General features: G+C 42.6%; 1 protein-coding gene across 2 annotated transcripts in view; it reads right to left on the bottom strand.

Moving 5' to 3' along the window:
* RNGTT (RNA guanylyltransferase and 5'-phosphatase) overlaps positions 1-25,194 on the bottom strand; it is a 668,054-nt gene that overhangs the window by 44,538 nt on the left and 598,322 nt on the right. For both annotated transcript variants that reach the window (XM_075338411.1, XM_075338412.1), the window contains exon 14: positions 773-839. In XM_075338411.1, the coding sequence (XP_075194526.1) occupies positions 773-839 (67 nt within the window). The remainder of the gene's footprint in view (positions 1-772; positions 840-25,194) is intronic.

Genomic DNA, 25,194 nt, shown 5'->3' with positions numbered 1-25,194 from the left:
AAAGGTATGGCATTTTGGCCATCATTTTTTCCATTAAAACCACTTCTGGCCACACTTCTCTGAACACTAGATGGGTGTAGCGGGGACCCAATGGTTGCTGCCAGTTCTGAACTGTTGGCACTGCTGGACCTTCTCTGATCTCTAAGTAAGCAAGATGTGTCTTCATCTGCTGTACTAAGTTCTTTACGGTCATCGGTGTTGCCCATTTCTTGGTCCTTCTATCAAAAAGCTTAAACTGTATATTTTAAAACCCATCTCTGCTTTGAAATCTTTGCCTTACTGATGCAGTATAACTACCTTCTTGTGTCTTCTTGCTGCACTCGATCTTGCCATGGTGTTTGACCTGAGACATGAAATGGTCTGCTACAATCTCACCTTTGTAGCACAGTTTTGCGTTTCCCCACCCAGATTAGGCATTCTAAACACCTGCTTAAGTTAATAACTATGTTTCACCCTACATATGAAAATGATGATCACTATCACCTTATTCAATTGGTTATTCGTCAACCTGACTAGAATGCTACAAAATTCTTGATTTTGGGCAAGAAATAATGCTGTTTTGAAGGCAAAGGGTAGTCCCAACAAATATTGATATGAATTAGATTTCTTTTTTACTTATTCACTTTCTATTACGTTAACTGATAAAACACTTCCATTTTTAAAAGCATTCTTACTTTGCAGGATCTTTTCCAAACCTGCCTAAAACTTTTGCACAGCAAGGTATATCAATAAGATATTGAACTACAAAGGCGGACATTTAAAAACCGTATACCTTTATCTGGGAAAATGGACGTTCGTAGTTTCCAACATAGAGTAATCCGACATTCTGAGTTAGAAGCCTAGAGGAGAAAATAAAGGACATTCAAAATAAATTCCTTGCATCTTCAAATAGTACTTGGCACTATATAAAAAAATCTAATTACATATACCAAGAATTATCGTTTGCTTTTAAGCTAGCTTAGTAGACTTTAATATTTATTGTACAAGCTACACAACTAATATAGCAGGCAGCTGGTAAAGAAAACAATCAAGAAACTGTCTGCTTTTCATTCGGCATCAACAATTTACACAACGACCATCCAAAATTTATAGCAATAGAAAAATTCCCCAGTGCTTACACAAAAGGAAAGGACAAAAATACCTATGAAAAAGAGAGCAAAGTCAAATAGAAGGTAGAGCGGAGATATGTGGACACTAATTTCAGCCAGAAGGTACTTCATTCAGATGGTTATAGAGTACATATGGCTACACTTACGGGTAGATTGGAATAGCAATTACTGTGAATACACCAACAGCTAAATCCGAACATTGCTCCAATGCCTGAAACGCAGTACTATGTATTAGGATGCATTGCCATACAACCTACAAACAACTGCTGGCGTTATTCATCATCAATTCAATGAAATGCCATTTTGCCTGTCTCGTCAAAGGAGAGATGAATTACGAGGCCTTTCTACGAGTGCACTGTAATAAGGTATCTAAAAACTCCTGTAATTAGTCTGGCAGGTCAACTTTCTGGCACCATTATGTAGGCTTAACATTTAATGCTTTTCCTACTAGTTCTTAAAAAAAAAAAAAAAAAAAAAGTCTAAAAGGGAATCTGTCGGCAGGTTCTTGCTGCCTCATCTGAGAGCAGTATAATATAGGAAAAAAGAGACCCTGATTCCACATGTAGCACAACCCGGGACGCTAACCCCACAGCTTTCTATATACATTGTGTATTGATAGTGAGCTGCCTATCATAGGTGGCGACGTAGTCATTCTAGCAGCTGCGTGAAACCTATTCCTGGCAGTGAGCATCTGTTGATAAAACCTTCATTGTAAGTAAACAACAGCACACAGCCTAATCAGTGACACATCACTGAAATTTGTGTTTTAACCCCAATATCATGCTGTCCTCAGATTACATAGCAAAAACCTGCTGACAGCTTCACTTTAAATATACTACCAGAACATTGGATGTTAGATCACCAAAACATTGCGTGGTTAGCTGACCAGTCAGTGCAATTTTTTTCAGCACAGAAGTGACAAACTGACACTCAAATTAAATTGCAGTGTGCCCATCAAAGTCTTTTCTAGTGAAAAGTAAATTTAGGGCTAATGAGGCCTAAATAAAATTTTAAAAAAAGTGAAAAGAAGGAAAACATACCTCCTGCACCAGCGACAATCTAGCTTTGTCTCAGGCAGTCAAATGACACTTACAGTATGTCACACAAGTGAGTGCACCCTTAACATTTTTGAAATATTTCATTATATCTATTCATGGGATAAACTGAAGATATAACACTGATACAATGTAAAGTTGTCAGTGTATAGTTTGTGTAACAGTGTAAATTTAATGTGCCCTCTAAAAAACTCAACACACAGTCAATGTGAAAACGTCTGGCAAGAAAAGTAAGTACACCCATAAGAGAAAATGGCCAAATTATGCGCAAAGATTTGTGCAGCCACCATTATTTTCAAGAACTGCCTTAACTCTCTTTGGCATGGAGTTCACTAGAGCTTCACTGGAATCCTCTTCCACTCTTCCAGGACAACATCATGGAGCTGGTGGAGGTTAGATAACTTGCACTCCTTCACCTTCCATTTGAGGATGCTCCACAGATGCTCAATAGGATTCAGGTCTGGAAACATGCTTGGCCAGTCCAAAACCTTTACGCTCAGCTTCTTGAACACAGGCAGTGGTTGCCTTTGAGGTGTGTTTGGAGTCGTTATGCTGGAATACAAAGGGAGGGGATCATGCTCTGCTTGAGTATGTCACAGTACATGTTGGCATTCATGGTCCCTCAATGAACTGTAGCTCCCCATAGCCGGCAACACTCATGCAGCCCCAAACCAGGACACTCCCACCACCATGCTTGGCTGTAGGTATGACATACTAGTCTTTCTACTTTTTACCTGGTTGCCGACATACAGTAACATGCTTGACAACATCTGAAAAAAATATATATTTTTTTCTTGGTCTTATCAGACCACAGGACATTGTTCCAGTAATCCATGTCTTTAGTACGCTTGTCTTCAGCCACCTGTTTGCAGGCTGTCTTGTGTACCATCTATAGAAGAGGCTTCCTTCTGGGACAACAGCAATGTAGACCAATTTTCAGTGTATGTTCTGAGCACTGACAGGCTGACCACCAAGCCCTTTAACATCTGCAGCAATGCTGACAGCACTCATATGTCTACTTTGAAAAGACAACCTCTGGATACAATAAGCATATGCACCCAACTTCTTTGGTCAAAGATGTAGAGGCCTGTTCTGAGTAGAACCTATCTTGTTTAACTGGATGGTCTTGGCCACTGTACTGCAGCTCAGTTTCAGGGTGTTGGCAATCTTCTTATAGCCTAGGCCATCTTTATATAAAGCAACAATTATATGTTTCAGATCCTCAAAAAAACCTTTGCCATGAGATGCCAAGTTGAACTTCCAGTGACAAGTATGAGAGAGAGTGTGACAACACCAAAAGGTAACACACTTGCTCCTCATTCCCACCTGACACCTTGTAAAACTAAATGGGTCACAAAACACCACAGATAGAAAATGACTTATTGGGCACAATTTGGCCATTTTCATTAGGGGTATACTCACTTTTGTTGCCAGTGGTTTAGACATGAATGAGTTATTTAGTGGGCATATCCAAATTACACTGAGATACAAGTTGAACACCGACTACCTTACATTGTATCAAAGTGTAATGTCTTCATTGTTGTCCCATGAAAAAATATAATAAAATATTTACAAAAATGTGAGGGGTGTACTTCCTTTTTGTGATATAATGTAATATACTGTGAACACTGCAGCATATTAGGGGCTGGTGACGGGCTGCCTTTATAGCTCTATATGAAGGAAACGTTAAGGCTGATGCCCATCAGATGCTACAAATTCTTTACAGCGGACACATGCCTTAATGTCACATAACTAGCACTAGACAAAGTGTTGAAATTTCTCGTATGGCACCAATCCAGGAGGAGAATATATTTTTTTTCATTTGGGGCACCACTCCTTTAAGTCTTCACTATTTAGGAAAAAAAGACCAAAAACGCTTATCAGCCTGTATACACTATAGAATAAAAATTGAGCAATAAGGTAACATAAAATAAGTGCGTAGTAAAGCAGCTGCGGGACCCCCGGAAGAAGAACTATTAACGAAACCTATAGGTCGGGGTTCAGGGTTCCCACCACATCTCCAGGTACGGTAATAGTACAACTGCTGATCGAGGGATATATTTTTAGCCACTAGGCATATTGATTCTTTGGTATCTTGGATCAGCGGTTCTTTGCATCTTTACCTTTGTAATGTACCCTACCATGGGCCACTTTTTTATAGGTGAGCCCTAGGCTGTGTACACGCTAATGTTATCTTTGCACATGTACTTTTGCCTACCGTATGTTGTGGTGAGAGCGCCACCTGGTGGCACAAACCATCTGTCTCTACTTTTTATCGCTTTTTGCTATTTGTATGAAAAAACTTTTTCCTATATAAATAAAATTGAAGTGTTTTTGCAATTGAGTCGTTGTACAGTACTGTTCTTTCTTGTTTTTTCTCTCTGTACGTGCGTGCGGGCAGCCGGGTGCCTGACGGTGCCGCCTGCCTCTCTGTGCGTGCAGGCGGCCTACTCGCTGTCACTCTGTGCGTGTTTGCTTCGGATGGGCGGCTGTGCGGCAGGTGTCCCAGTGTGTCGGCGGTCCCAGTTTAAAATGATGGCGACGGGAATCAGCGCGTGCGCAGATGGAGCCATTGGATGAGCGCTCCATCTGCGCATGCGCCGCTCCAGGCGCCATCATTTGAAGCGGGACCACGGACACACTGAGACACTTACTTGACCGGCCTGCTCCATCACCCGCCGCCACGGACCCGCTGTGGCTCCCACCACGGACGCCGCCGCGCCTGCCGCCACTGCCACCACAGACCCGCTGCGGCTGACGCTACTAACCCGCCGAGGCTGCCAGCACCACCTCTGCCTCCTGTGACCCCGCTTCACCACCACTGCCCCCCTCCGGTAAGACAATACCAGATTATAAGATGGACCCCATTTTTTTTGTTTTACCTTTTTTTAGTTCTAAATTTGGGGTGCATCTTAAAATCCGGTGTGCCTTATAAAACGATAAATACGGTAGTTCTTCCTCCCCTGTGCTTTCTGATATAGTGGAGCTGCATCAGTTGAAGAAAAAAGACAGAAGAAAGAATACATAAAAAAAGGATTGTGGACGGGTGAGAGGGAGTAATAAAAATGGAGGCCCTAAGTGTGTCTGTGTATTTCTTTCTAATAAAATATTTTTTTTCTGTGTGATGTCTTTTTTAACCCTTTATTGCAGATTCTTAATGGCCGGGTCAAACTTGGCCTGACATTAAGAATCTCGGGCTTTATATCAGGTGGTAAAACATAGTTGGTATTAAGCCCTTATTACCCTGCGTGCCATCCAGCACCAGGGTCACTGGAAGAGTCGGATACAGCGCCAGAAGATGGCGCTTCTATGAAAGTGCCATTTTCTGGCGTGGCTGTGGACTGCAATTAGCAGTGGGGGGGCCCAGAAAGCTTGGGCCACCCTGTTCTGCGGATTCAAATCCCCAGCTGCCTAGTTGTACCTGGCTGAACACAAAAATTGGACAAAGCCCACATCGTGTTTTTTTTTTTTTTTTTTTTTAAATTATTTCATGAAATTCATGAAATAATAAAAAAAGGGCTTACCTATATGTTTGTTTCCCAGCCGGGTACCAATAGGCAGCTGGGGGTTTGGGGCAGCCCGTACCTGCCTGCTGTACCTGGCTAGCATACAAAAATATGGCGAAGCCCACGTCTTTTTTTTTTTTTTTTTTTCAGTTTTTGGGCAAAAATGTTAAAAAAAAGGCTTACCTGGATTCTCGATTGCCAGTGAAGGTAACACCAAGCAGTTGGGGTTTGCAGCCAGTAGCTGCTTGGGTTACCCTTAGCAATAGAAAATGCAGCGGGAGCGCACACATTTATTTACCCCTAACCCTAGGGTTAGAGTTATGTGTTTGGGGTTTTAGTTTAGGTTTTTTTTTATTTTTTAATGAATTTAAAAAAAAAAAAAATCAACATGGGCTTCAGCCATCGAGCACCCAAGCATTTTACTGCTCACTAGCCCTACTCTTGACCACACAGCCAGCAGAACGAGTAATCAGATCAGCTGACTCCAATGTCGGTCGATTACTTGTTCTGTGTCCCCCTGCATCCAGCGCATTATGTGCAGGCTGTGAGGTCAGCTGAGTTCGGCCGGAACTGATGTCAGCTGATCTGAACTCAGTTGACCTCACAGCCGCACACTCTGCAATGGATGCAGCGGGACCACAGAACAAGTAATCGGCTGGCACTGGAGTCAGCTGATCTGATTACTTGTTCTGCTGGCTATGAGGTCAGGAGTTCAGCTGTGTTCAGATCAGCTGACTCCGGTGCCGGCCGAACTCAGCTGAATTCCACAGCCCGCACACGCTGCGATGGATGCAGCGGGACACAGAACAAATAATTGGCTGACACTGGAGTCAGCTGATCTGAACTCAGCTGAACTCCTGACCACACAGCCTGCACACAGTCACACATGATCAGCAGCAGGCAGTGACTGCTGTTAACCTGCATCCATCGCAGCGTGTGTGGGCTGTGAGATCAAGAGTTCAGCTGACTCCAGTGCCGGCCGATAAATTCTGTGTCCCGCTGCATCCATTGCAGCAGCCATAAGAAGTAGAAGGATCCGGTAAAATAACAATTGCAGTTGCATGCGTTGCACATTCAATGCACAGGATCCGGTCATATGCGTTTTGCGTTTTTTTGCCTACAGGCAAAAAAACGCTAATGAGAAACCAGCCTAAATGTGTGTGGTAAATCATGTAACACCAGAGTAGTTATAAGGAAGCATGTAGAATAACAGTAGGCGACTGTTTGTAAGATGACCCCTTTCTGGTGGGTGATCTAAAAGTGTGACTAGCAGGACTCTGAAATGGAACAATACTATCAAAGCATTTACCTAACTCCGTAGAGTACGCAAACATTTAAGAAGGGGTTGTCCAGAGTCACCTCGAGAAAAAGAAAAGCATATAGCTCGACACTATCTTTTGTATTGAGGTATCTAATACTCAGGTGTGCAAAGGTCATGATAAAGAGAAGGAGAGTGAGGTAGGTCAGGTGTGACATCGCCTATTGTGAATGGTGACCCCTTGTTATCAGCTGTGCACAGAGGTTTTATCTGTCATTGTAATTTTGTCTCTATGGAGCCTTGCTGAAAACTCTTGCTGGAAGTACAAAAAGTACTGTCTAAAAAAGCCTCAATTGCCAGTATATTATATTATATATATCAGGTGAAATAAGCATTGAGCACGTCTCCAATTTTCAAAATAATTATATTCCCGAATTTCTCACCAGTTGTCAGTAACAACCCATCCAATTCACACAGGCTAAGTCCAACCATAGATGTCCATAAATTAGGTGTAATAATGAGAAGTGTAATGAGAAAGAAAAGTATTGAGCACATGCAGAAAGCAAAAGGCAATGGAAAGTTATTTTACCACCTGAAATCTATCAGTAATTAGAAAGAAATCCTGCCACTTAGTGACAAATAATATCAGCTGGTTCAATTGTCTATAAAAAAAGACATCTGATTACCAAGGAACCATATAAGGCTATGTGCGCACGTGTGCGCGCTGCACCGCACCTAAAAGGTGCGCTTCAGAGCGCAGCTGAAAAGCTCCGTTCTGAAGCGCATGGTGCTGGCAGAGAACGTGCGCTCTGCATGCTGCCTCTGCCTATAGACAGCATGCAAACCGCACGGAAGAAGTGACATGTCACTTCTTAGAACGCAGCGATTCGGGCAGCAGCCGAATCGCTGCGTTCTAATATGCCACGTGCGCACGGCTCCTGCACAATCTCCATAGACTGTGCAGGGGACGCAGGACGCATGCAGTTACGCTGCGGTGCAGAACGCAGCGTAACTGCATGCAATACACACACGTGCGCACATACCCTAAGAAAGAACTTATTATTAGAGATGGGTGAACCTGCAGAAAAAAAAAAAAAAGTCTGGTTCAGGACTGGACTTGAATCCGAACATCTGCCCGGATGCCGAACTCCATATAAGTCTATAGCCCGCTTTACACGCTACGATGTCAAGCGCGATAGCACCCGCCCCCGTCGTTGTAACGATATGTGGTGATCACTGCCGTAGCGAAAATTATCGCTACGGCAGCGTCACACGCACATACCTGGTCTGCGACTTCGCTGTGACCGGCGAACCGCCTCTTTCCTAAGGGGGTAATTCGTTCAGCGTCACAGCGACGTCACAGCAGCGTCACTGAACTGCCGCCCAATAGAAAAGGAGGGGATGAGATGAGCGGCCGGAACATGCCGCCCACCTCCTTCCTTCCTCCTTTTCCGGTGGACGCAGGTAAGGAGATGTTTGTCATTCCAGCGGCATCACACACAGCGATGTGTGCTGCCGCAGGAACGACAAACAACATCGTTACTGCAGCAGCAACGATAATTGGGAAGAGGGGGGCATGTCACTGATGAGCGATTTTGAATGTTTTTGTGACGATTCAAAATCGCTCATAGGTGTCACACACAACGACATTGCTAAAACGGTCGGATGTGCGTCACTAATCACGTGACCCCAATGAGATCGCTTTAGCGATCTCGTAGCGTGTAAAGCCACCTTTAGGGGATCTGAACATGTTGCTGTAAAATGGTGGTAGAAAGGGCTAGGGGGCGATAAATTAGCAGATTTATACTTAAGAGTCTACCGAGTGGCTATCACTGCTTCCAGGTCCGCTCATTAACCCTCATCTCATGTATATTCTCTGCTGACCCCACTCAGGCTCTGTGACAGCGACTTTGATTGGTAGCAGTCAGACTGCTGGCGTCTGTGGTTGATTGTGGAGTGTAAAAATAAACAATTGGGAAAAAAAGGATGTAGCGTCCCCTGTATATTGATACCCAGCACAGATAAAACAGACAGCTATAGGCTGCAACCACCAACTAAGCGCATTATCTTGACTGTGTTCTATCCCTTGAAAAAGTGAAAAACTTGAGGTTAAAGCAACATTTTAGAGGAGAAACTATTCTTTTCTTTTACACTCCAATATGTTTGGAGGTGAAGATCATGAGGTGGGGCTGTTTTTCAGCATACGGCACTGGCAAACTTCATAGGAAGGATGAAAGTGAAAATGGACCGAGACATTCTTGATAAAAATGTGCTGCCATCTACTAAGACGATGAATAAGAAATGAGGGTTGACATGTCATCAAGACAATGATCCCAAACACAAAGCCAAGGAATCTCTCAATTGGTTTCAAAGATAGAAAATAAAGTTACTAGAATGGCCCAGCCAATCACCTGATCAGAAACAAATATAAAATTCATGCAAGGAACTAGAGCTCAGAATTCATAGAAGGAGTGCACGGGACCTTCAGAATTTGAAGAGTGTTTGTGTGGCAGAATGGTCAAAATCACACCTGAGTAATGCACGTGACTAGTTTCTCAATACAGAAGGTCTTGAAGCTGTCATCACCAACAAAGAGTTTTGTACAAAGTGTTAAACACATTTCAATAAGTGTGTTCAATGCTTTTTCCCTGTGTCATTTCTCATTATTACACAACTAAATTTATCCATATCTATGGTTTGAATTATTTGCCTGTGTCGATTAGATGGGTTGTTACAAGTGATGAGCAAGCACTACTATGCTCGGGTGCTCGCTACTTGTAACGAGCAGTTGATGCCTCGATAGAAACAACTTAAGTACCAGAGTATAATGCTGATATAATAATCAGTGGGTAACAAGCATTTTCCAGGAAACTTTCCCAGAAAAATGCTCGAGCTCCCCAATTGACTTCCATTATACTCGTATACTTGAGTGCACCGATCCAAGCACCAAACTGCTTGTTACAAGCATAGAGCACACGAGAATGGTAGTGCTCGCTCATCATTAGTTGTTACAGACATCTAAGTGAAAAATTCATGTCAATAGCACCTTTAGAAATATATGTACTTAGAATATTGGTGACATGTTCAATACGGATTTCACCCGTTGTGTGTGTGCAAATCTCTATTTATCTAGGTACAGATATTTATCTATACAGATAAAAAAAAATAAAATAAATAAAAACTGTGGTATCAACGTACTCGAACTTACCTAAAGAATCACATTGTCGAGTTTTTTTTTTTTACCACATAAAGAATGTCGGAAAAACAAAAACCAAAAGGCAATTAATTGCAGAATTGCATTTTTTTCATAACTGTTCAACAGTTTGCATTTTTCATGTCTTTCAGTTCATTACATGGTGAATTGAATGGTGTAATTCAAAACTACAACTCGTCCAGCAAAAAACAAGCTCTCAGGTGGCAATTGTTGTTTGACATAATATAATAGTATGAGAGGATCAATCTATTAAAACATGGCGTCATTATAATTTGGAAATGAACCAAAAGTTTGCAACCTAACACTATATCTAAAACCCCTGTTCAGCCTTCATTAAAATAGGACCACCTGATGTGGACAGTTGGAATGGTACAATATGCTGTATTCAGGCGAAAAACCTGGGTTCTGCATATACAGTTGTTGAGATTGACACTTTTGTCATTTCTAGAATCAGCTCTGCTGAATTTCAAAGGATGGCAACCTTGGGAGCCAGCTTACAGTTATGAATATTTGGGTTCATGTGGTACACACATTTTCAGCATCATGATCCCATAGGGAATAACTTGCATGCTATTACATAATTGTGCACCCTGAGCATGAGTTTAAAAATTTTGGGCAGATGGCTGACAATACACATATTTCCTATCTATAGAAAAGTAAAATCATGATAGGAAACATGAAAATGATATCTTCCTGAGACTTCCAGGAGCGAAAATATCTTGATAGTTGTCTCTCTCATAATTTTCAACAGACTAGAGCCACATCCTATGACTAGCACCATCTGAGGTCACCAAGGGCAGGAATGTGGGAGTGACCGTCCTTTAAAACATACATACCTGAGTTGACATCTTGTTCAATGCAGTTAAGTTTAGGATCATTCCATATTTTCTAATCTGAGAGGTTCCCTCCAAAAAGAAAATTGTGCCACCTCTGTGACCAGAGGTCAAGTACTTTTCTTTTGTCTATCCTTTTATTTTTCAGTAACTGTATTTTTTTAATATTTTTATAAACACTGTCTACTTTTCTGATTATGTGAGCAAGGATGGTTGACCTTAGGGAGATCAACATCCACCACTGCGGAGACACCATCACATGTTTCTCAACGCAGTGATTCTAGAGCAATGCCCCCTGGGAAATATTTAAAGCAAGAAGGCCTGCGGAGACACCATCACATGTTTCTCAACGCTGGCAGGTTACTAGCCAGGTCTTTCACCGGGAAGGAACAACCACGGGAAGGGCAGTCTCCAGTCAAGGAGACCACCTATGCCAAACATGGTATCCATCCACAGACAGCCGTTTCGGGGTATTTGCCCCTCATCAGTGTGGAGTAGGAATCTGGCTAGTGGGAGCATTGCCTAGTAAAAGACTATGTGAGCAAGGATGGTTGACCTTAGGGAGATCAACATCCACCACTGCGGAGACACCATCACGTGTTTCTCAACGCAGTGATTCTAGAGCAATGCCCCCTGGGAAATATTTAAAGCAAGAAGGCCTGCGGAGACACCATCACATGTTTCTCAACGCTGGCAGGTTACTAGCCAGGTCTTTCACCGGGAAGGAACAACCACGGGAAGGGCAGTCTCCAGTCAAGGAGACCACCTATGCCAAACATGGTATCCATCCACAGACAGCCGTTTCGGGGTATTTGCCCCTCATCAGTGTGGAGTAGGAATCGGCATCAGTAGAAAAAATAAAAACACACTTCTGTGCATACTCCCGTCTGATCGCTCCAGGACCCGGCGGTAATCAGCTGATGCGGTCACCTGACAGCATCAGCTGATAGTTTAAACAGGCCGGGCGGTAAAAAGCCGGCCTCACCGCTGGACTTGTATGATCAGTTGATGCAGTAAGGTGACCTCATCAGCTGATCACCGGCAGGTCCTGCAGCCATCGGACGTGTCCCGGGAGTCTGCAGACAGGTGAGTATATTTTGTTTTCTACGGTTCACTTTTGATTTCGCAGCTGCTTCCACTTCTCGTCCGGACATGGCGCCGGATGGGAGGTGGAAGCAGGGGTGGCGGTACCAAGAGGATTCACTCTTCTGTGCTTACCAACACAAGGAACCCTCCTTCTTGTACACGTGACTGTACTACCCACCCCATGCGTTTATAGCTGCGTTTTTTAGTAATAGAAACACAGCTATATTTGCAGTTTGCGTTTTTCATTGCGTTTTTGAACATCTCATTGAACTCAATGGGTGAAAAACGCAGGAATAATTGACATGCTGCGGTTTTGTGGGCACCACAAAAATGCAGCTAAAAAAAACCCCGCTGTGTACAGACAGCAAAAATGAAAACTCAGACCTTGCTGGTGAAGCAAAGTCATGCAGTTTTCTGAACAAAAACGCACCCGAAAAACACGCAAAAACACCGCTAAAAATGCCTAGTGCGCACATAGCCTTACAGTTTCTTTTGTTATTGTGAACTTGACAGTGACCATACCGATGTGTGTGGTGTGTATGGTGTATATAAAATTATAATTTCATAATCTGGAATCAGAGGTGTATATATGATACACTCACTGAGTTACCCCAATAACTGGTCTAGTAGTGGACACAGCCGTTCTCGTCATTTAATTGTGTAAGTGTCCTAGAGGCAGTGGAGTGATGCTCGTGACAAACTGTGACTGCGTGAGCTTTTGGGCTGCTCCATGACAAACTGGTGGCAGTGGTGGGATATCTGTGCGATCTCCCGGGTTGTCTCTGTGATATTAATAGATCAATAAAAAAAATGTATGGCTCTTGGAAGAAAAGGAATAAAGATGAAAGCTCATAAAAACATATTTCCATTAATGAAGGTGTAACAAAAAATAAAACAAATAAATAATGACAGGTATTAAAATAAGAAACTTGATATAACAACCAATTAAAAATGAGTCACAGAAAGCATGTACCCCGTTTGGTAGAATTAGTATTTGGTAACACAGTGTTCCGCTCTAGTTTATCTTTTTTTCGTTTTATTTTTAACGGTTTTATAAAGGGTCAAAAGAAATAGTTGACAATGGTTAAAGACATCAACAGCAGACAGTACAGACGTAAGGTCATTTCTAATAACAGAAATATCATCACTAGTGTTAAGTAGGGTATAGACATCTACAAAAAAAATGAAGTGTCATGAAGAGAGCTGATGCATATATGGATTTCTTACTTTATCTTTTTGATCTCGCTGTGACTGTTTTAGACAATATGACATTACAGTCAGCCTTATTTTAAGCAGTCTCTATATATTGTATCTATATATACGAGGGGCGATCCAAAAGTAATGATAATCAATATAGTCAATTGTTTTTGCCATTTGGGTTTTGCACTGCAAAGCTGAGTTTTTGCCCAAATTTCTGCCACAAAAAGGCTGCAGTTTGAACTGCATAGTGCGGACGAGAAACCCAAATTCCCATAGACTATGCTTGAAAAGCAGAACACATCCATTTTGGCATTCAACGCTGCAGTTAAAAAAGCAGGTAAAAAGCAAAGTGCGGTCTTAGCCTAAAGGTATGGAGAAGATTGAGAGATTATTCTCTTCATCTCCTCTATTGCCTGTCTTTGCGTATATCGGACTGTACATGTATGATTTCTGAGTGCAATATGTTGCTTCACATGCACTTATAGACTTGTATGGGTGCGCGTGATCCTAAACATGTTGCCAAACACAGCATGCTGAGATTAGATTTTCAAACATTGCACTAGTCCCATTTAGGAACTAATATTCGTGAGCCCTAGGGCTGAGCATGTGGTCACCACCTCTTCCTCAGCAGGCTTACGGCACGGCCTCTACCGATTGTCTCTAAGGCTGCTTTCACACATCAGTTTTTTGCCATCAGGCACAATCCGGCAAAAACACGAAAAAACGGATCGGGCGTCTGTTGCCGCCAGATCCGTTTTATCCCCCATAGACTTTCATTAGAGCCGAATTGTGCCGGATGGCATTGCGTTTCATCCGTTTTTTGCCGGATCCGGCAAAATTTACTTGTCCGGCGGCCGGATGAAACGTTGAAGTGAACGTTTTTGTGTCCGGCAAAAAAAACGGATCGCGCCGGATCCAGAGCCATACGGCGTGTTGATAATGGAAGCCTATGGAAGCCGGATCCGGCGTAATGCGGCAAAAAACAGATCTGGCTGCCGGATCTGTTTTTTTTAACTGAGTATGCTCAGAATCACACCGGATCTGTCAAAAAACTGAAGGAACAGATAAAAAAAAATGACGCAACTGATCCGTTTTTTCGCCGTATCCGTTGCATCAGTTTTTTCGCCAGATCGTGCCTGATGCCAAAAAACTGATGTGTGAAGAAAGCAGCCTTACAGACCTGCCCTGGGGTTTTGGTGTGTGGTAATGTGAGCCCTAGGGCTGAGCATGTGGTCACCACCTCTTCAGCAGGCTTACGGCACTGCCTCTACCGATTGTCTCTTACAGACGTGCCCTGGGGTTTTGGTGTGTGGTAATGTGAGCCCTAGGGCTGAGCATGGGGTCACCACCTCTTCCTCAGCAGGCTTACGGCACTGCCTCTATCGATTGTCTCTTACAGACCTGCCCTAGAGTTTTGGGGGGTGTGGTAATGTGAGCCTTCATTTTTTTTGGTTTATTGCACTATTGCTGTACATTACAAAACATTGGAAACTAGTAAAATAAAAATGTGCTTCAGCTTTTTGTACCAGTAGCTGGGATCTAAAAATGCTCAAGTCATAGAAACCAGTCATATGTTACATTTTTATATTCGCTCTGGGTTTCTTCAAGTAAAATTTCACTGGTGATTGCTCCAAATGCATCCTAATGTGTACTGAAATGTGAATCAAAGTGCAAATTGGCAAAACACAAATCAGGGGAACAAATTGCTCTTCTCTAATTGACAGCTGTTTCTTGTATATTTGGCATCTTATCTCTTTGTCGTTAGTCTGTTTTCGATGGCATATGCATTCATCACGCTTAGGCTATGTTCACACAATATAAATGGTCAGATTTTCACCCAGAACATTGGGACAATTTTCCCCTTTAGAGTACGGTTATACTCGAGTATAAAAGGAAAAAAAAACAGTCTGATTTTCATCCAGAAAAGTAGGACGCTTTTTTTCTCACTTGACATGCTTGTCTTGTGCGTATGTAATCCATTTTTTTCTCAGCAGTTATTAATCATTTACAATTATTTACTGTGTCCTAAGCTACATAATGGCAATATGTCCGTAAAAAACGCATGCCACTAAAATGTGCAATGAATAGTAGCTTTTAAATGGAATCCGTCAGCAGGTTTCTGTTATTTAATCTGAGGGCAGCACGGATTTTAGCGATGTGTCACTTATAAGGCTGTGTGTTGTTGTTTCAATACAATGAATGTATTTATCAGCAGGGGAACATCACTGCTGGACTAGCTGCACGTGTAGCTCCTGGTCCAACCACACCCATAGCACTGATTGGCAGCTTACTATCAATATACAATGTACACAGAAAACTGCTTATCGGGACTGTGGGCGTGGTTAACTTTCAGAGCTTTGCTATATCTATGAACTCTGTCCCAACTGCTGCACCCAGTAAACTGACACAATGCTCCCTCATCTGAGAGCATCATAATGTAGAGACAGGGACCCCAATTCCAGCAAACACTTGATGACAAATTCCTTTTAATAATTTACAAGACCCTTTATAGTTTCCCATCTTTAAGAATCGTAATGTACTGTATATGTAAGAAAAAAAAATGGATGCTAAACAGTGGCTCTGTATGTTATCCACATTTTTGAGCACCCATAGACTTGAATGGGCAAGGCTCATCAGAAACTAGTGCATGCTTACAATTTACACACAGACTCGGTCAGTAAAAAAAATAAATCCCACTTATCTGCCACGTCTATTGAATAACATTGGGTTGTGTGCGGTCAGATTCACTTGGGGCAAAAATAAGATGGTGTTAACATACCCTTAAGGTGAGAGCCACAAAACATGTCTTTAGTTATTAAAAAGCCCTAAGAACTCAGACAATACACTAATGCAATTGCTTCTAGCTCACATACCATTAAAAGGGGTTATCCGGCTTATTATACTTACTTTTTGTTATTTCACTATTGGGCTATATTGGGGCAGGTAAGTAGATAGTAACTACCTACCTGCCTTGCTGTCAGCCCCTCTCCCCGGCTCAGAGTGGACATGTGACCGCTGCTGCCGTGATTTTGCTGCTTCCTGTGATGATACGTCAACAGTGGCTGGACCTTGTTGATGGGCATCACAGCCGACATCATGTTGCTGCCCTGCAGCTGACCAGGCAGAGTGCGATGAGCCCCCGCCCCTCTCATCCTTCCCTGCCCCCTCCCCACATTCTGTACTCTCCCCCACCCCCTGTGCGCTGCTATCTGTGCCTGTATGTGCCCGGGTCCAGGACAAGCAGGGGGCCCTCTCTGTCTAGGACACCGTCAGTGCTATTTGCCACAGCTCATTGTGATGTATGGGGCCCGGGTAACTGTGTCCCCCCTCCCAAGTGCACTGTCTCTCTCCTCACCTTGTGATGAATGCAGCCAGAAGAAGAGAGCAGGGACGTCACCTGACACCAGCGACCAACAGGAACGAGCTCTGCATCACCCAGCTGTAAACAGGCTGGATTCATCACAGCACGGAGGAAAAGATAAAGCATGGGTGAGAGAGGGGGGACAGAGAACAGGGCACGGGTGAGAGAAGACTGTGCACGGGTGAGAGACAGAGCGGGGAGAGGGGGGGGCAGAGAAGACCGTGCAGGTGGAGAGGACAGTGCATGGGTGAGAGAGCGCGGGGGTGGCAGAGAAGAGAGTGCAGGGGGAGAGAATACAGTGCACGGGTGAGAGACAAAGGGGGGATTATATATATAACTCCAGGTGTGTGTGAGTATATGTGTGTATGTATATATATCCTATAGACTCACATTAGGGGCTACATATAGTCTTCATTACATAGTGTTCATTTATCTATCAGGGGCTGGGGCAGAACACTGACAAGGAATGTGTGTACAGGGGGCGGGGCTGGACACTGAGGTCGGGCGGTGCCAGCTCTGACTGAGCTTTGGCACAGGAAGATGTCATGTTTGGTTGAGCTGAATGTAAACAACGTGTCTGCAGAGAATAAAGGGATAATTCAAGAGGAACAAAAGTTAAAAAAACCCAAAAAAATAATGTAGGGGTGTTTTATACGACCATACAGAACGGATTAGTTTAAGCATTTTTTTGGAGTTTATGTCGGGCAACTCCTTTAAGTAATGGGATATAATAAAATGCTTTTATGCAGATTGTCGTCAGGACAGGTGGGAAGGAAAGATGTCTTGGAGAAAATGGATCAATAAAAAATAAATTAACTGCCAAAGGACATCCACATGATACTTCAATAGGTTCTGTAACTAGATAGTTTACATTTCCCCAAGTTTAATAATCTCTGGATTTAGTATTTTCTCATACTGGATTTTCAACACAAACTCTCTGAAGACCAGAAAAGTAAGATGGCCTGAAGACAGCTCCAATTCTCTCACAGAGCTTTGTATCAAACAAAAATATCAATATCCCCCAATAGAAAACAGAATATAAAAGAGGATAGTTTTCTGTTTGAAAAATAGAAACTCAGCTTCAGTTCACCTTTTGCTAAGCCAAGAGGATAAGTATTCATGATCCAGCAAACCATTCCCATTGTGAGGACATTTCTGAAATAACCAGGTTCTCCAAATCTCACAGGGACGCTCCTACAATGAAGTGTGCGTATTAAACATTCGGCGAGTAGACACACCTGCTTCCGACTGCCTGTAATTTACTGCATGCCATTTGACATTCTGTCAGTAGCTTCTTGGCACAGACCATATTTTAAATAGTATGGTCATTTTATAGTGCTTTAGGGGTTAAAGATGATAAATATTTCCCTTACTATACCATAAAATATTTGTCTACCCATGTTATATATTATCTATAAATTGAAAAACTAAACCTACCGATAAGGTTGCAATGCTCATAGAGTTAGCGTTTTTGGCACTGTCGCATTTCACTCGCCTTCCAACAGCCAGACACCAGTAACTTTTTCTCCCCCCGCACCGTCAACTATGAGAGGACTTATTTTTTGAGCTGTTGTTTTTCATTGATATTTTGAGATATGAAGCTTCAATTGTGTCTCCGTTGTTTTTCTCAATGACGACATGTGGCAATTGAGAATTGGCGATTCTGGCGCGATAGGAACGTAGCCATTTAAATGACGCAGTCAGTGATTGACAGTGGCAGCAAATTAGACAAACATCAGTTTTCCAAGCTAGGTCATGCTGATGCAGGCAGTGTTATACAGCCGGCATTTGACAACTCTAGTGCCATCTTCGTTCCAGAGTTTGTTTTATACATCACCCATTCAGATAGGACATAAATTTACTTTATAAGGTCAAAAGGGACTAAACCGTGAAATAAATGAAGTCCTGTATTAAATAGTTTTTCATGTCAAGTTTCTCCAATCCCATTGTAAAGTTATATTTAAAAAAAAAAAAAAAGTGTACCCGTACAAAATACTTGGATTAGATGGCCCTAGAGAGAATCAGAATAATTATGCTAATGATACTCTGAACAGCTAATGACACTCTAATTAGAGTTTGATTAGAGTGTCAGCTTAGGGTACCTTCACACTTAGCGATGCAGCAGCGATCCGACCAGCGATCTGACCTGGTCAGGATCGCTGCTGCATCGCTACATGGTCGCTGGTGAGCTGTCAAACAGGCAGATCTCACCAGCGACCAGTGAACAGCCCCCAGCCAGCAGCGACGTGCAAGCGACGTTGCGCTTGCACGGAGCCGCCGTCTGGAAGCTGCGGAGACTGGTAACTAAGGTAAACATCGGGTATGGTTACCCGATGTTTACATTAGTTACCAGTGTGAGCAGGGAGCAGGGAGCCGCGCACACTAAGCGCTGGCTCCTTGCTCTCCTAGCTACAGTACACATCGGGTTAATTAACCCGATGTGTAATGCAGCTACATGTGCAGAGAGCAGGGAGCCGCGCACACTGAGCGCTGGCTCCTTGCTCTCCTAGCTGCTGTACACATCGGGTTAATTAACCCGATGTGTACAGCAGCTACATGTGCAGAGAGCCGGAGCCGGCAGCACAGGCAGCGTGAGAGCTGCGGAGGCTGGTAACTAAGGTAAATATCGGGTAACCACCTTGGTTACCCGATGTTTATCTTGGATACAGCTTACCTCAGCTGTCAGACGCCGGCTCCTGCTCCCTGCTCGCTTCATTTGTCGCTCTCTTGCTGTCACACACAGCGATCTGTGTGTCACAGCAGGAGAGCGGCTTTGAAGAAAACGAACCAGGGCTGTGTGTAACGAGCAGCGATCTCGCAGCAGGGGCCAGATCGCTGCTCATTGTCACACACAGCGAGATCGCTAATGAGGTCACTGCTGCGTCACAAAAAGCGTGACTCAGCAGCGATCTCGGCAGCGAGCTCGCTGTGTGTGAAGCACCCCTTAGTCTGATTTGACTCCATAGGAAGAAAGAATCTGAGCTCACTGTGGGGAGAAAAAAAGTTCTCCATTTTGTGATTCGGCAAAAATCGGACTATTGTCAAATAATATCCAAGTGCAGTTGAATAACTTCCATGCACCCATGGGCTTGAAAGAGTGCGCGCAGTCCAATTTGTGCTGCCACTCGCAGCTTTTCATGCCGAATCGGCATGAGAAAAAAAGTGCTGGTCGGCAGTGCCCCATAGTATGACATTGGTCCGAGTGCTATCTGATAAAACATCGGAGAGCCCCTGTCTGACGTATACACTCATGTAAATAAGCCCTTAAGCTGTATGTTGTAGCGTAAAATTACAGAAAAAGTCCACACAGCAAAAAAACAAACAGTACAACATCCCAATAAAGGCTAAAAGGACATTATTTGGGCCCCCAGTAAATGGAAACCTATGGATACTATAGATAGTTGTGATGTTCCACCATATGTCACAGAGAATATAGGCACTGCAATGCAGAGTGTGAAAGTAACCTTACCCACACACATCTTTCCTATATCATATTATGTAGGACTGGGTACACTACAAATCATACATTTAAATAATGTATTATAAACACATTAGAGCTTATTGAAATCAGTATGCAGCAGATTATGCTAAGTAAATCAAACTCCATATTGCAGCTGTGCTACAGTGATTACATTAATAGGTAATGTGACAGTATAAAATATACGGGAAATCAGGGCCAAGACGCTTCCCCGTAACTCAGGACGCCAAACGAATAGATATGTTTAGCCTTCTTAATAGCTTGCATCAGATGACTCCCTAACAGGGCTAAAAAGATTACGGGACATTCCTCTATGTTACGGGTAAATAACTAATGAACCATTATTCCTAATGTGCCGCAGCCTACAGGGGGCTGTACACCTGAAATAGAGGAAGGTTAATACATAGTTTGATGCCCCCAACCATCAAATGAGCAAATACAATTCATTAACTTAGGCCGTGTGGCTTCCATCCATTCAGGAGCCTGAGATCAATCCACTGCTTACGGACTACAAAACATCCCGATAGATGCTCTTTATTTATGAAAGAACGTTTGTGGATTTTTGTCAGTGTTTTAATATTTTTAACAGCAACTGCCCTACAGACTATGCTATGCTGATAAAAAGTAAAAAATTACCAACATGAACACAGCCTAAACTAATAACAGTCTTATAAAAAAGAATCAGGACCTCCCCTGCAAACTTTGTTGAGGTTGGGACCTTCACTTTCATATGATGAGCTAAGGAGGATAGACTTCAAAAATAAAAAATATTCACAAAAAGAATTTCCTTTCTTGAAGCTTACATTTTGTACGTCCTGAGAACTCGAGTTGTACATCGAAATCCTAATGGTGTTTGCCTGAAATCAAAGCCTTGATGAATGTATCTAAAGGCCACTTTACACGCAGCGATATCGCCATCGATATCGCTAGCGTGCGTACCCGCCCCCATTGGTTGTGCGCCACGGGCAAATCGCTGCTAACACCCGTCACACTACTTACCTGCCTAGCGACGTCGCTGTTGCCGGCGAACCGCCTCCTTTCTGAGGGGGCGATTCGTTCGGCGTCACAGCGACGTCACTAAGCAGACACCCAATAGAAGCTGAGGAGCGGAGATGAGCGGGACAAACATTCCGCCCACCTCCTTCCTTCCTCATTGCGGCCGGCCGTAGGTACGAGGTTGTTCCTAGTTTCTGCGGTGTCACACATAGGTGTGCTGCCGCAAGAACGACGAACAACCTGCGTCCTGCTACAGCAACGATATTTGGGAACTGGACAGCGTGTCAATGATCAACGATAAGGTAAGTAAAATTGCTCGGTAACGGTCATTCGTGCGTTTCACACTCAACAATGTCGCTAACGAGGCTGGATGTGCGTCACGAGCTCCGTGACCCCAACGACATCGTTAACGTGTGTAAAGCAGCCTTTAGGTTTCATTTTAAACACAGTCAATAACTGAATACATAACGGACATGGTAGACATTCGTCGGTAGAATGAACAAACGTAGGGGCTAATTTAAAGTTTTTACCCCAGTAAAGTGGCAGAAAAGCTTTGAAAATGGACACTCGAGCAAACATTTTGTGACTTTTGGTGTTTTCTCACCAGTTTGAATCAGCTCCACCAAAATGGGTGGAGCCGGGAGGCATAGCCCTGTCTACCAATCAAATTTAGCAAAAGTGCTCATGCTTTGTATGCCTGAAACGATAAAATCGCTGACTGAATTAGCATTCTTGGTGTAGCGCGTGAAGGCACAAGCCACTCAGAATAAATGCCAAATTCATGAAGGGATGTGTACTTTGTAATTGATTTGACACCTTCTACTCAAGCAAAACTGGAGTAGTGTGAGCTTATGCTATGCCTATTTCGATGAATCAGCCCCTTAGCATAGTGTTCTCCAACTCAAGTTCTCCATGTCCACCAAAAGTAGATGTTTTCAGGATTTCCTTAATATTGCATGGGTGATAATTTAATCACCAGCACAGGTGATGATTCCATCACCAGCAATACTATGGAAATCCTGAAAATATTTGCTGTTGGTGGATCTTGAGGACTGGCGCTGGGGATACTGTGCTAAGGGGCCATCGGGGAACCCTGTCTTAGAGTATGCGCATGTATTAAGTATTCGGTGCAGAAATTTCTGCACCATTTCTACATCTCTTGACAGGAAAAACAGTGGCAAAAATATGTTTTTGGTGCAGATTTTTCTCATTCATTAGTATGGGAGAAGTCTTCAACAAAAACGCTGAAAGAAATGACATACTGCGGATTCAAATCTGCAAATCAAAAATAGTCAATGTGTGCATGAGACTTCAGGATTGTCATTCACTTTGCTGGCATCAGAAACCATTCAGGTTTTGTGACAAATATGCCCTGAAAAAAACACAACAATAACATGAAAAATGCAACGTATGTACACTGCCTTCAATTTTCTGCATTTAGATATGGTTAAGAAATTATGTGTTCGGTTAAGAAATGCTATATCTGTATATAGAACAACAGATATGACAGAAATCAAAGTATCCCCTGAAACAAATACTCAAGGAAAAAAAAAGTTCTCAAAAAGTCAAATCAAATTCATCAAATTTCAGTTTAAAAGAAAAAAGGAAATCAAATGCCTACCGCACAGACTCATCCTTGCCATCCCAGGGGGGTAAAATAAATTCTGCATGATGTACACATTTTATCTTGGGTTACCCTGAACATGAATGTCCACAACAAAAAGGTTTTGTGCACAGGCATTTCCAGACATAAGGAATAATATGCCAGTGAATATTGGAGATAAGCAAAAAACAATAAATAGGAACCGCTCTTTGAACCATGCTGGGTAGTATCAAATGCAGGATTATATTCCGCGGTGCAACTAAAGGTTGAGACAGCTGTATTTTCTACCAAGTAATAGGAACAAACAGATGTCACATTGTCAGTTTCCTACCCCAATTAGTAAGCATCTGCCTCTTTACATTTCCTATCAGTGTATAATAAATTGTATTTTCTGGTTCCTTTACTGAACCTGAACAGCACAGTGTTGAAAGTCAGGAATATTTTACAATCATAGCAATAACCATACAATCATGTTAGGGACACACAAAGGAAAAAATGGCAAGTCATTGTCAATCTGTCACCAGGCTTTTGCTATATAATCTAAGAGCTGCATAATGTAAGGGCAAAGACCTTGACTCTAGCGATTTATCACTTCATAGGCTGCCTGTTTTTTGTTCTTTTTAACTAAAATCACTTTTATCAGCAAGAGATCACTGTACGACTATCTGTCCAGCCCCGCCCCATTAATGATTGGCAGCTGTGTGCACTGTGCATAAGCAGAAAACAGCCAATCAGTGGTATGGGCGGGGTTATGCAGAGCTCAGCTGGTAAATCTGCAGCAGATAAAAGAGTTTTTAATCAAAACTAAAAAACCAAGTGACATATTACTAGAATCAGGGTCTCTGGCCTATATCAGGCTGATCTCAGATTACATAGCCTGGTAACAGATTCTCTAAGTTTTATAGTGGTTTCCTTCCCGAATACATGGCATGGGATGACAAATCGGTTTGTCTTGCCACCTTGAACTAAGTGCCAAAAAATAACCCCAATAATAATATTGCTTTTACTTCACACTGTGGCAGAGGACCATAATGTCTGCTAATATTTATTATCCTGCGTAGTAGTAGTTCCCACCGGGTTGTGTTGCACCAAAGTTATTGTAAGCTATATACCCAGCCTTACTAGAGCACCGTACAGTAGGTCTCTGAGGGGTTACTGTGTGCCTTGTCTATTTGCCATTTAAAGAGGTGCATCAATCACTTTGAAGGGACCACTAGACACCTCCACAACACCACTATATACTTTGCCCTTCTTCATCCATGAATATTCAAAGCAGGAGAAGGATTTAAGAAAATAGAAAACAGTTTTCAAGTTGTCCTGTCCTTAGTTCAAAATGTATTTAAGAAATGGCAGTTAACAGGAACAGGGATCAAGCCTTACGTTTTATTTTGAAACCATATTAGGCGGCTGTTAAACATCAATAAGTGGCAGTCGGCACCTCTGAAGGGGTTAATTCCAATATTATCAAGAGAGTAAGAAGTTGTTATTATAGCAGTTATCCAATACATCTCTAGTGAGCAAGTAATTTTTAATAACCAGAGTGCTGGTTATATGCATATTCACACCAATGTGTCCCAGGGTGGTTGGGTTAGGCCTTCTACTGACACAGCACAGGTACCTGAGTTCTTTGTCTGTACTTATGGTCTAAACTTCCTGGCACCACCTTCTAGTATCACCTCTTCCTCACGTCTATCTAGGACGTCAGAATACAGCCACCACTGCATCAGGATCTCCCTGGGCCCACGTGTATACCTGGCTCCTCCTCTTCTTGATCGCAATCTAAGAAAGTTTGTAGATTTTGGAACATCCAATTTCAAAATTGGTGTGGTCTATGTGATCTTGCAAAGAGACCATCAAATTCTCCTTATTTTTACTTTTTAAAATGCCTAGGTCAAATCTTTGAATCCAAGGCCTTATTCAGACATCCATGGTTTTTCTCGTACAGACAAACACAAACCTCTGTTACTCAGTATTTTGGATCCGAGTTTCATCAGTATTTGGTCAGTGTGTCAGTGTGATTAGTGATTTTTCACGGATCAAAAAATAGACACTGAAATGCTTCTCCTACCGTTTGCAATGTCAATCATGGTCAGCACATGGACTGCGCACTGATGCCATACATTTGCTGTTGGTGATTTTCATGGATCTATAAACTTATATAGTTAATTTTGATCCATGACTTGCTTAGTCTGCAATAAAACCCGAACATGTGAACAGAACCTTGAATGGGTATGTGTATGTAGTACGAGAGAGAGGTTTCCACACTTGTAGGACAAACTCATCAGTGTCATGACATTAGGTAATCCAATTGTCACAATAAGCTTGTAAGTAGATGTTTATAATGTTAACAACTGGCCTGATGATGGTTCCTATTTGGCTTTGTTATTCACATCTAAAATATGCATATTTAATATCCAAGAGAAGCACTACAAGGCATTTAAGTCTCCTCACACTGGCATTCCAGACTTGGCATGTCACTCTCTACAAGGAGAACC

Source organism: Anomaloglossus baeobatrachus, chromosome 3, assembly GCF_048569485.1.
Source record: "Anomaloglossus baeobatrachus isolate aAnoBae1 chromosome 3, aAnoBae1.hap1, whole genome shotgun sequence".
NCBI classification, from domain to species: Eukaryota; Metazoa; Chordata; class Amphibia; order Anura; family Aromobatidae; genus Anomaloglossus; species Anomaloglossus baeobatrachus.
The sequence above is the reverse complement of the archived record's forward strand: the minus strand, read 5'-3'. Positions and strand labels throughout refer to the sequence as shown.